At 39.8% G+C, this 12,783-nt stretch overlaps 1 protein-coding gene across 1 annotated transcript in view; it reads left to right on the top strand.

Moving 5' to 3' along the window:
• The first annotated feature begins 1,612 nt into the window (after nt 1-1,612).
• ADGRB3 (adhesion G protein-coupled receptor B3) overlaps nt 1,613-12,783 on the top strand; it is a 439,699-nt gene continuing 428,528 nt past the window's right edge. The window contains exon 1 of the mRNA XM_041410625.1: nt 1,613-2,366. Within this exon, the coding sequence (XP_041266559.1) occupies nt 1,613-2,366 (754 nt within the window). The remainder of the gene's footprint in view (nt 2,367-12,783) is intronic.

The following is a 12,783-nucleotide window of genomic DNA, read 5'->3' as shown; positions in this document are numbered from 1 at the left end:
TGAGACGGATGCTCAGAAAGGAGAAAATCTGACCATGTGGATAGACCCAGCAGCAGCCCTGCTTTTTTTTTTTTTTTTCTTTAAACCTCTGCTGTAAAGAGGGTTAGAGTTGGTACTGCTTTTTGCCCATTTCAGGATTCAGAGTTTGCTTTATAATCTAGGAGATACGAAAATCTCTTCAAGGGAGCTTAATCCGGTGACTTGCTGTGTGTTACGCAATGGGAAACAGAAGATGCCTTGCTGTTTGGTGAGGAGATGAAAAGCTAGGCAAAGACACACATCAAAACTCACTAACGGTGCCTGTGTGTATGTGTGCCTCTGCTTACAGAGCAACAGTGGAAGAGACTGCAATCTGGAGAGTTTTGAAATTAGGTTGGTATCACTTCTTTCTGCTTGCATTTAAGAGCAGAGAGTGAAAAACTACTCATTTGTAAGAGATAAGCAACTTTTCAAAGGTTAATGCTGAAAACCTTCAACCTGAAATTTTTGGATATCACTACGGAGATAAATGTAACTCAGGTTCACTGTATGAACCTAGGCCACTGTTAAAAGAAACAGAGCATGTGGAGACTCTGAGGGTTGGCAGGTGCAGTAAAACAGCTTTATTTGGAGATACTAGCAGAGAAAATGTAATATTTTCTTTCATTGTTCAAGCGCAGGGCTGCAAAACACAGGAGCTAATCAGGTAGTGTAAGTAATTCGTAATCAGAGGGCAAGTGCAGTCCAATAGGTGCAGAGATCCTGCTGTAGCACGGCCAGTTACATAGAGCTACTGATTGTAATACTAATACTGTGATCCATTTTATATATCCTTAGAGGCTGAAGCACATTGAAATTACTATCTTAAAAAGCTGGCATTTAGTGATCGTGTCAGACCAGCAGTAGTTACATCAAAGACATCTGTCTTTGTTTCTTTCTTCAATACTGTCAAAATTTTATTAATACATTAACCTCAGTACTTTCTGCCTTTTTAGAGACCTCTGTATACCAGGCAGCCGGATGAAGACATGCAGGCATATGGGAGATAATGTTCTATCTGTAACAAATAATAATTTGAGCATTTTTAAATTATAGCTGTAATAATTCAGTTATTTCTCAGACTTAAGAGAAAAATAATATATAACAAATTCTTCCGGCTTTCTTGTTCTAGTGAAATTCTGCATGTGCATATCGTATATGCACATACGTAACTATAGCAGATTAATTATTTACTTCTTGAATAAATAAATAAATAAATTTTCTCCTCTCTTGGTCTGTCAGGTAAGGCATCTAGGTTTTTACTTAAGTTGAGCAGTTCTAGTCCACGCCATGATGACTAAATCCTAGAGAGGAGAGGACATTCCTATTAATAATCTAATAGATGTGGAGTTTTAATTTGCCTGTGGAAGACGTGTCTGTGGCGATGGCCACGTGATGGCGCTGTGCACACAGCGGCAACCCCGGCCCTTGCGTTATAAAATAAAAATTACCTGCCCTTCTTTCTGAAAGGGGCTCTAACTGCAAGCTTGAAAACAGCTGGCTCGAATATTGGAAGGAGTTTGTTTTTCTATGCGTGAAGAATTCTACTTGCATTTTTATTTCATTTCATTTCCTGCAGGCCAAATGACATAGGATGAAGGCTGTTCGTAATTTGCTGATTTATATATTTTCCACCTATCTACTGGTTATGTTTGGATTTAATGCTGCCCAAGACTTCTGGTGTTCCACGTTGGTGAAGGGGGTCATTTATGGATCGTATTCTGTAAGTGAAATGTTTCCTAAAAACTTCACAAACTGCACTTGGACGCTGGAAAATCCAGATCCAACCAAATATAGTATTTACCTGAAATTTTCCAAAAAGGACTTCAGCTGCTCCAACTTTTCCCTCTTGGCTTATCAGTTTGATCATTTTTCTCATGAAAAAATAAAGGATCTTTTAAAAAATAACCATTCTATAATGCAGCTCTGCAACTCCAAGAATGCTTTTGTATTTCTGCAGTATGATAAGAATTTTATTCAGATACGTCGTGTCTATCCTATCAACTTCCCAGGATTACACAAAAAAGAAGAAGACCACAAATCCTTCTTTGAATTTTTGGTGTTGAACAAGGTGAGCCCGAGCCAGTTTGGGTGCCATGTGTTATGCACTTGGTTGGAGAGCTGCTTGAAATCTGAAAATGGGAGAACCGAGTCCTGTGGGATCATGTATACAAAATGCACCTGCCCTCAGCATTTGGGAGAATGGGGAATAGATGACCAGTCCCTGGTGTTGCTCAATAACGTGGTGCTGCCCCTCAACGAGCAGACGGAAGGCTGCCTGACCCAGGAGCTGCAAACCACCCAGGTCTGCAATCTCACCAGAGAAGCCAAGCGGCCGCCAAAAGAAGGTAGGTGCTTCTTGGAGGGGGGGCTGAATGCCATGCCAGTGTGTAAGTCCTGCTGCCAGCTCTCCTTAATACTCACATTTGTTTCAGTTGCTCTCCACTCTGGCTCTCCTCTAGATGAGGCAAAAGGGCTGGAGAAGATGCACGCTACCTTAAAGGCAGGGAAGGCTGAATTTTCATTTCTAAACTGGCCAGCATATAGTTCTAAACTAGAGCATATAGTTCTGCTGAGCACCGTTGAAACTCCTCACAAGTAGGATCCATCTGTTTTAAGGCCTCACTTACAGTAATGCCCACAGGTGGTGAGCCAGAAATCACTCTCCCCCTCACCATCTCTTCACAGCAACCACCCAACTGCAAAACCTTGGCCTTCTTGATAAGATCCCTCGACTTTGCAAGGAAAACATTTCCAAAGGCATGCAGGCAACCTGATCAAAAGACCAAGAGATTTACCATGTTCAGGACACCTGGTCCCTGGGCCAGGCCTCAGCAACCTCCAAATAAACCAAGAGTAAATGCAATTCCTAAGGGTGAAGCCTCTGCCTGAGATGCCTGTAGAGGCGAGGCACTGTGCAGGCAGGACATGCTGGTTTAACCTCCTGGGAGCTCTGGGAAGGGGCCAGTAGCTGCTCCTGCACGCATTCCCCAGGCAGTCCCAGCTCCCAGAGATGAAGGCTCGGAGTCTCATTGCAGTATTAGCGAGAAGGGGGTTGATGTGTTATTCCCAGCAGCTGCTCCAATCCCAGCAGCTGCTTCATGTTCCTGCTGGAAAAAGGGGAGGGGGCTGTTGTGGAAGGGTGGGAAGTCAGGGGGTCTAGCAGTTAACACGGCAGTCTCCCACCTAGTCCCTGTGCTACATACCTCCTGTTTTAGCCTGATATTTTAGGGCGGGAGAGCGATTTTTAGATGGACTTTGAGGGGCTGTGAGGCACGGAAAGCGTGGGTTGAACATAGATGGGGTCTCTGGATGCAGGCTCTTGGCGAAGGGGTCCTTCAGAGCTGCCATGCAGGAATGGGGGGAGGGTGAGGATAAATCATCGAGCCTGGGGTATTGCATTTTAATGCAGGAAATGTTCCCTCTCTCCTTGTTTTTTGCATAGCCACAAAGCTCTCAGTCTGTGGCGAGGCAGTGCCAAGCTCCCAGCCCCCTAATAGAAGTTGCTTTGTGGAGGAATGTAACATTGACACGTTGTTAGGGGAGGATTTTCTTTAAGGGCATCCAAGCCCCAGTGCTGTGGGAGAAGAAAAGCTGAACTCGCTCCAGCTGCCGCGGTGCCAGCGGCCAAGGGCAGGGCCGGGGGAGGGGAAGGCTGGCGAGTGGGACACTTGGAGCGTCCTGCGGCTCCGCGCTCTCCCGCCAGCCAGCAGCCCGGGATCACAGCGGTTCTAAGGGCAGGGGAGGCCCGGCTGCCGCAAAAATCCCCTAGAGAAGCTCGTTCAGTGGCAGGGGTGGTAGTTAACATCGTTTAGAGCCGAGCAGTGCCCAGGGAGGCGGAGGCAGCCGCAGCAGGCGGAGCCGGGGCGCTGCGCGGGTGCGGGGCGCTCGCACCGCCCGTCCGCGGCCGCAGCGCTGGCTGGGAGGCGCCGCTTCCGCCCCTCCAGCCTCCGCCGTGTGAGTCATGGGAAGCGCGGGGGAGCCGCGGCCCCCGGTGGAGAACACCAGCACCGCGGGCCGGGAGGCGCGCAGGAAGCGCGGCTCCCGCGGGGCGCTGCGGAGGGGCGGGCGCGCTCCGCTCACATCTCCCGGCCCCAGCGGCGCGGAGAGCAGCGTCCATCCTTCCTCCCTGCCTCTGATTCCTGTCCTCCGGCACCGGCTCCTCGTGGGGCTGGGGGGCGAGGCAGCGTTATCACTTTGGGTGCGCGGGCCGCCGGGGGCCCTCGCATCTTTCCCCAAAACACGCTAAATTCCAAGGGGATATGTGTATGCAGGCTAAAGCATCTGTTGCAGAAACGTACTTAGTTGAAAGGACAGAGGAAGCTTAGGGCAAGCATTTCTTTGGTTTTTTTCTTCCCTTAAATTTTGAAACATGTTTCCAGCATATTTTGCTTCCAATTTCAGGCATATTTCATTTTTGTCCCTGCTCCTGGGTTTTCCTGCATATTAGCTTGAGAAATGGCAGTGTTAGGGTGGAAGTTTCATTTGGTAGGTGGAAGGTTTGATTTGCTTGTTTTTCACTGTATTTGGTGGGGCAAGTTTTGTACTGATGAAAATTTTTACACTATTAGAATTACTTCAATTAATGCACTTTGAAATTTTTCATCAGCTTTTTACTCAAAGTTATAATCAGTTTGCAAATTAAGCCTCACAGTACTTCTCAGTTAGCAGTAAGCTTTTTGTTTTTCACTAAGTATCTAAAGCATTTTTTCCCTTTCCTCAGAAGGCTAAAAATCTGCAAGAGAGGTGCGTTTAGTCATCATTTTCTGTAGATACAGTAGCATTCATTAAGCACATCAGTCAGGTGTACCTGTTTGTAAAAATGTGGTTTGTGGTTCAGCCCAAGGCCTTACTGAGGGATCAAAACGTAGAATGTTCTTGCTACAAACGTGATGCAGTTCATCACTTCTGTCAGCGAACATTAAGGCAAGAAATAAATTTTTTTATTTTTTTTTTTTTTTAGTTCAAGTTAGATTGACACAGGTAGCATAAATAAAGTAGACCAGTAACTAAGAAGTAGTTGTTAGAGTTCATAGTGGCAACTGAAAGTACAGTTTTGCTAGTGTAAGTTGAGTTTTAAGGGAAATGGAGTTTACTATTGAGAGAGTGCTCTAGATTTGGTAAGACTGTGAATTTGTGCATTATTTTGAGGTTTGGTACTGACATTGCCTAGAAGTGACTTTTGGAAAGGAATTGCAAAGACCTGACAGCTTTCTAAGTATTATGCAAACCTTCCCATCCATCACATTTGCTTTCATCAAGATTGACTGTATGAAGTGCAAAATCTTTTCCCAAAACTATTTTCAGTCACGTTTTAGAACACTTAAGTAAATAGGGAGCGCTTAGATTAAAGCTGTTTCTATTTTGAACCTCTGAATATTTTTACAATTTTGAATGTAAAAATTGTAAAAATATTCGGATGAATGTGGATATTTTTCCTTTTTAAGAAGTGTTGCATTTTACAAAAGACTTGACAAGTATACAATAGATCATTGTGTTTCTAAATGTGCTGAAGTGTTGAACAATGAAAGGATCTAGGTCAAAAAAGTAGAAGCTGTAGGTATTGCTTTTTAATAAAATGGTTTGGAAATATGTGGTTTATTCAGCATTTCTTCTGTAGGAAGATCATCTTTGGTGTCGTTGATTAAAGCCATATTGAAAATCGCTACCGTTTTACTTAGACCCAGTTTCCTTGTATCTGGATCCTTTTCTGTGGCCTTATATTTGAGATGCTTACCCTGGATCAAAGCACTGGCAAATAGATCTGAATGAATACTTTGGCAGGGTCCTAAATTTAAGGGCTCTGGGGAGTTTGTCCTCTTGATCTTCACTGCTGTGACTGAAGTGTGTAATGAAGTTTCTGTCAATAAGACAGGGCTCAGTTCCAAGTCTAGTAGAGACGTAAAGACTTTTTCATGTAGTCAATCCAAGAGGGAATCCAAATATCGTTTTTCTTATTGTGGTCCTAATATTACTGTGGGGTTACTGTAGAGAGTTTCTCTCTAAGTAACTCCATGGAGATTTTCTGTTGTGTTTACTGCCAAATTTGACAGCGTTCATTGTAAAAGAATGGAAATAATTATTTGACCTGTTACTTAGATCCAAGAGGAAAAGATAAGGGATGTTCACATTTATTGAATTTCAGCATTTGGAGCTCCAGGCTTAATCTTGTATTTTGTCTTCAGATGGTCTAAAATAATTTTAGTAGGGATATTTTATTATGCTAGAAATGCAGCACTGGTCTACTTTGTCAGAAATTCTAAGAGCTCACTGTGTACCAGCATCTCAATTTAATTTTTTTTTCCTGATTTCAAATCTGACAACACAGAGATCTTAGCAGAGGATTTTGTATAATAGATGTGTCTTTAAAATAATAGTTTATGTCATGCTATTGAGTAATAGTAAGGTGTAGGATGCACACAGTTTTGCAGAACTCTCTTCATGACATGTATGCATTTATTTATATGCCATTCCATGAATGCCCACTTCCTGTTACACACATTTGAGATGAATTCATAATATTCGTCACACACCCAGAGGTTACTAGCTCGATGAGTAGGCTGGACATCCCTAGTCAGGAAGTCATAGTCAGTAATAACATGTCATATCATGGCCCCATCACAGGATTAAAACTGTTAAATCAGTGAAGGATTTGTCTAGTAAGATCAAAACTTACAAAATGGAGTCTAACAACCATATACTTTGACAGGAATATTTAATATTTAGTGTGCAACAACTATTTGAGACTAAAGTACAATTTAGAAAATCGAAAATAAATAGAACAGTTGTCCAAAATATTGAATGAGTACAGTAACATACTTGAAAGAGGCTTAATCATTTTTAAATCCTTCTGCTTGCTGTGGCCCTTTTATTCATGAGTTCAAGGGGACAAAGGAGGATGAGCACTAAGGAAAAAACACATTTTGAATTTTGTGTGAAGAGTATTTTTCATGTTTTACATAGCATTTTTTGAAAGCTTTAAACTGATATACTGAAATATCTGGTTCCCATGCAGGTTATGAGCAGTTTTAAACAGTTTTGTTATTACACTGTAGTGAGCAGTTTGATCTCAGTGAAAATGTACACTATAAAGAAAAGTAATTTCACTTTAAGTAATTTTTTTAACATAAATATCCTGCTAAAATGCTCATGGCCAAAAACATCGTAGAAACCTTAACAGAGTTAAAGAGATCATGTTTGTGAGTCTGGTTCCCCATAAAAGGAAATATTTTTAAATCTCTTACGGATTCCCATGTGCTACATAATATGCCCTATTTTGACTTACTTTGATAAAAGAAAATGATCACCCTAAAACTTTATACTTTTAGTACATATTTGAGCCATTCTGAACCACTCATAATAGGGTGCTTCATCACAGTTATGTGAGTTTTATTTCAAATTCTTTTTTTGAAGCGGTGCACTGTAGAAAAAGCAGTTATGATCAGCGCCTCCTTTAATAAGCCTTAGCTTTGTTTTAAATTACCATATGTGATTATCACTAATGACTATTTTAGTTTGTGTTGTATTGATTATTTCCATTTGATTTACTTCAGTAAACTATGAAGATTCGTGTTTTGGCATAAAGTTTAGAAGTTTGTGTACACGAGTAATCAGCACTTCACGTATGTGTGTATGGAATGCAGTGGGATTTGGACCAATGCATAAGTGAATAGTCTGATGCTTTGAAAAAGGAAAATACCCAGACCATTTCCTTTATGATACAAAAAAGCCTATATAAATGGCTTTGCTACCAGTTATTTGAATACTTTATTAGTAAATGTACTTCTCTCTCTCTCTAGGTGGTAATTTCTTTGGTATCACAGATTCTATCAGTATTTTGTTCAGCACTTCTCACACACTAATGAGATGGCACATTATTTTTTGGGAAAAATCAGCCAGCCTCAGTCTTGTGTAGGATTTGAATAGCAGTTTTTCATCAACCCGCTGCTTGTTTAAAATATTTATGGTTTCAGTTGAGTAGTGTGTTATGACCCAAACCAGGATTTTAGTTTCTCAACCTGTCATTTTTTGCTTGAATTAAACCTCTGTTTTCACTCAAACATTGGAAGACCTGCTCTCAACTGAGTATAAATGCTCCTACAAACTTCCACTCTAAGAAATGCAGGACATATATAGAAACCAGTGATAAAGAATGGGCAAGGTGTAGGAACAAATTAAGTGTTCAGAATGAAGTCAAAGCAAGTACCCAGATTAGGAACAGAATTCATACTGTCTTGCTGCTGCCTCCAGAACAAGAGCTTGATAATACTCCCTGCTGTACCATGAGGCATTTCACACCAGTCATGCCTTCTTTGTTGGCCTTTCTCCTGACAGTAAGCTGTGCCTTTTGTCTTCAAATGCTTCCAATTACCCTTTGTCTGGGTGGGAAAAGTCCACAATGCGTGTACTGTATTTTGGACCCTGACCTCTGATTTTCATGCGCTTTTTGACAAATGTAGAAGTGTTCCAGTATTGAACAGCCATTAGCAGAAGTTGATGTAGATTCTGCTTACATAGTGGGATTTCAGTTGTTAAGACTTAGTGGCATTACATGGAATTATATTATGGCATAACACAGGTACTGCATTTTTTATTATTATGCGGTGGTTTACACCTGCGTATTTCTATTTTATGTGTTTATGTAATACAGTGATTATATGATGTTTGACATTCAATCTGTTCTCCTGTGCTCTTTTTGAAGCAATTTATCCTCTTCTGTTCAAATCTGTCCATATTGCTGTTTTGTTTAGTTTTCTGCTTGCAAAAGCATGGAAAAATCTGCTTTGTGTGTGGGTATACACAAAGGAGTTTTCAGAGGAGACTTTCTTTTTCTCTTCTTAGGGAATTAAATTTATGAAGTTTATTCAGTTGTGTTTTATCAAAGGATTCCAACTCAAAGTTGTTGTAGCTCTCAAATTGGAGTTTAGTTGTTCATTTATAAATATGCAGTAATTATAATAAAACAAAGGTCACTGCAGAATTCCACTGAGCATTATTTGCATTCACTGTTAACAAGAAATATAAAATGCTCTTTAGGACAGAGAAAGTTGTACATTATATAAAATACAAATTTACAAATTATGCATCACTGATTTATGAATATTTCAGAGTTTCAGCCTTTCTGATGTTAGTTTGATCTCAAGAGGAAGACAGTCAAATTTTTCAAAGTCATTCTCAGTTTTGTTAATCTTTTAGAGAAGTTATAAATAAAGTTTTTGTAAAATTACTGACACAGTTTTCTGATGGACTAGCCACCATCAGAATTAATAAGAACAATCAATAATAACAGGGTACGAGATCCATGTTGTTACTTTGCTCTGCAAAGGCCAAGTTATTGTCCTTACTCAAGACAAATTCACCATTCTATCAATATAATTTGGTCTAAGCACAGATTAGATTAGACCTGATGAAAAAGATGTGAAACAGTAATAACGTGTTTGTACTGCCAAAAGAAAATTATTTCAAAATTTTTATTTATAAATTCCTCTTTTCTTCCCTGTAGTTTTACTTTTGAAACCATCCTTGACATTTGGTGAAGCAAAGCAGATGTACTTTCAAGAAAACTCATTTATGTAACTTCCTGCTGCATTTCTTTCAGTTTTAGCTGGTTAGTCTGTCTCTGTGTGGTTTATTTCAGTTTCTTTTTCATTATCTGGAGGGGAAAAAAGGCATATGATGCACTCAAATTAGTATTTCTTTGATGGTGTTGAAAATGCATGCAGCTGAAATTTGGAAGCAAGCTATTTTCAGTAATTAAGTTCAAATTTTATTTATATCTCCTAGAAATGGCAGAAACCACAACAAAAATATAAAATTTGAACATCATCCATTTTCTGGTAGTTCAGTAGAAAATTGGTGACAATAGGGTGAACATGTCACCCACTTTCGGGCAATTTTCGCTAATTTCTTTAATTCTTTGGGAGATGTGAAACATTTTGGGAGCTGGCTGGTACCTGTTGTTCTTCATGTACTGCTAGCTCATTCGTCAGTTCTGTAGGGATACACCTACATTATTATTATTATTATAATTATTATGTAGGGATACACATACATTCCTTATGTTAAACAGGAATTTGTTAACCCTTGTCACTCTTTGAGGTACGCTGTAACATGTTGCTTGTGAGAATCTGAGACCCCATTGAGGCTTTACTGCTTTCCCTTGGCTGGGTTATGTCAGTACACTAGCCAAGTAGAAAACTATTCACCTCAGGTTTTTTAGATGTGTGATCTTGATGTTGGGCAAGTGTGATATAGTGGCCCAACTAAGCTTTCACTGGAACCTAAAAGTGGCACAAGAAAGAGATGGGGAGAATCAGCAGTGCTGGTTCAGCACAGTTTAAATTTGCTTAGGTAGAAAAGTCTGTCAAAAAGTGGTTGATACGTGCTACTCTTGCCTGCTCTTTTGCACAGGTTGGCAGCCAATTACATAATACTGTGTTTCTAGGCAGTTGCACCATGTTTGATTACAGTATTACTGGCAGATCCTTCAAAACAGAGTCCAAGATACATGTTTATCCAGGGCTTCCCACTGACGATTAAAGAATGGTGCAGATCGCTGTGAAAGTGTGCACGGAGTGCTTGGGGATAAGTCAGCAAAGCCTTTGCAGCTCATTCCAGTAGTGCAGTTAAAAAGGGTTGAAATTACAGGTTAGAAAATCAGAGAATCTAATTCATGCTGTTCACTGATTATGAGAAACAATGTTGCTTCATGCAAGACTACTTTTTCCAGAAAGGCTTTTGGAAAATCTGAAGTCTGAGCATTTCATGTGAAGTATTTCTTTGAATCCTAAATTATTCACTTTTTTTTTTTTTTTTTTTTTTTTTTTTAATACTGTTTGCTTCTCTATCCTGTTCTTTTCATTCCCTTCTGTACTGTACATATGGAAGATTTTAATTGTCTGCAAAGCTGGGCACTTAAGCTTGAACTGTAACAAGTTGTGGTTTTATCCTTGAAAGTGTTTTGTTTGTTCTGATTGGCATTGACCAATATCAGCAGTAACTGGCAAACATACAGATGCTCTGTGCTGGTGTGTTTGAAGGTTAGATAGATGTGCTTCACACTGACAAAGGAGAAGAGGGAAAATGTTCAGCACTGCAGGTGTAATGTGAGTACACAGCCTTGTGCAAATGGTCTGTCTGCATCAAATGTATAGAAATTCACTAATAATACTGAGCATATAGTAAAGTTTCACTCTCCTTGGAAGGGAGGGATGTGCCAAGGCTGGGATATTAGCCAATCTCAGCAACTGATAAGATTGTGAGAGTTATGTATGGGGTCATGGGCTTCAGTGGATTATGCTGTTATTTAGGTTTATAAATGCAATAGATACTGGTCATACCTCTTGAAGCAGAATTATACTCAGAAAAGTTTGGTGGTTATTGTCCTGGGAGAGTTAAATGTTCCGAAAAATAATTGGAGCCTGCTCTGGAAGCAGTCTTTTCCTGTCTTGTAAATGAATTTTCAATAATGTATTCACTGAATTTTTAATATTTTCATGAAAGTTGGAGCAGCTTCATAATTGGGAAAAATCAACAATATTCCTATTCTTTGACCAGACAGAGCCTTTGAGAAGCAGAGCCAGATTGCTCCATGTGCTGCAATTATTTACAGGATATTCAGGTCTGAGTTGACAGTTCATACACAGAAGATTATAAAAGAAAGGTGCCCCTGTAAAAGTAGGAAGCCGTCTCTGGTTGTGTCTTGTGAAAAGGTTGGTCAAGCTGGTATGATCCAAGACCACCTTTTGGAATCACTCCAGTCAGGAGTTTGCTACTTGTCACTGTGAGGCAACACCCAGACCCTTGTGTGCACCTTGCTCAGGTTGCCTCGAGGCTCTTAAACACCAATGGGCGTGGGCTGCCCTGGGATGAACATTTTGTAGGTCTTCAGTTTCCATGTGGGTCTTCAAAGTGATGATGAGGCTTGTAAACTTACTTGATTTCTTTTGTAAATGCTTTTTGATGTTCCTTTCCCGTGGTGTTGTTATAATAGTACTGCCTTGCCTTCTGGTAATATTGTGAGGATAAGCACGTCAAAGTTTTTCTTGGCAATCAGTGCCACACCATAGCTTAGTGTATATAGATTATGCCATTACTGCTAAACCTTAAAGTCTTTTTTTCCCCCTCATAGTTCTGGTGAAAGTCAAATCCATGTTTTCCCTGAGTATTTTCTGGTGGTTGAAATGAATGTGTGAGTTTATTGGTTGCTTGTCAGATGGAACAGATGAAGAAAATGAAGGGTTTTGACATTTATCTACTATTGCATGTTTTTAAGCTTTTGGATAATGGATTTTTGTCCATGTGAAATCTGAATTGTTGCAAAAAATAGGTTTTAGTCTGGTAACGTTATATGTACAGAAACTTTACAATAACTGAATTTCTGGAATAAATAAGACATGACAGGGTATCCAAGCGTGCCAGGATGTAGCATCTAAATATTTTTCAGACATTACTAAATTCCTGCTTTTCTGTTCGCTTGTGTATAAATAAACTCATTGAATCAACATCATTATTCATGTAAATGGCATTTAATTAAAAGCAGGTTTGCTGGTAAATGCTCTCAATTGGAGTTGTGGGTTCCTGAAATACATCTAATCAATATTAGAACAGGAAGCCATTATATTATTATTAAAAATATTTTCTCTAAATATTACTAGAAATTAATCCTATCAACAATAATAAATTGCAGTCAAACAAATCAATATCAATAAGCTCAATACATATTCTTTGCTTCTGTTACCCTGGAACATAGTTTTGCCTAGTTCC

The sequence above is a fragment of the Onychostruthus taczanowskii genome, unplaced genomic scaffold (assembly GCF_017590055.1).
Source record: "Onychostruthus taczanowskii isolate IOZ18803 unplaced genomic scaffold, ASM1759005v1 scaffold33, whole genome shotgun sequence".
NCBI classification, from domain to species: Eukaryota; Metazoa; Chordata; class Aves; order Passeriformes; family Passeridae; genus Onychostruthus; species Onychostruthus taczanowskii.
This window is presented reverse-complemented; position numbering and strand designations above follow the sequence as displayed.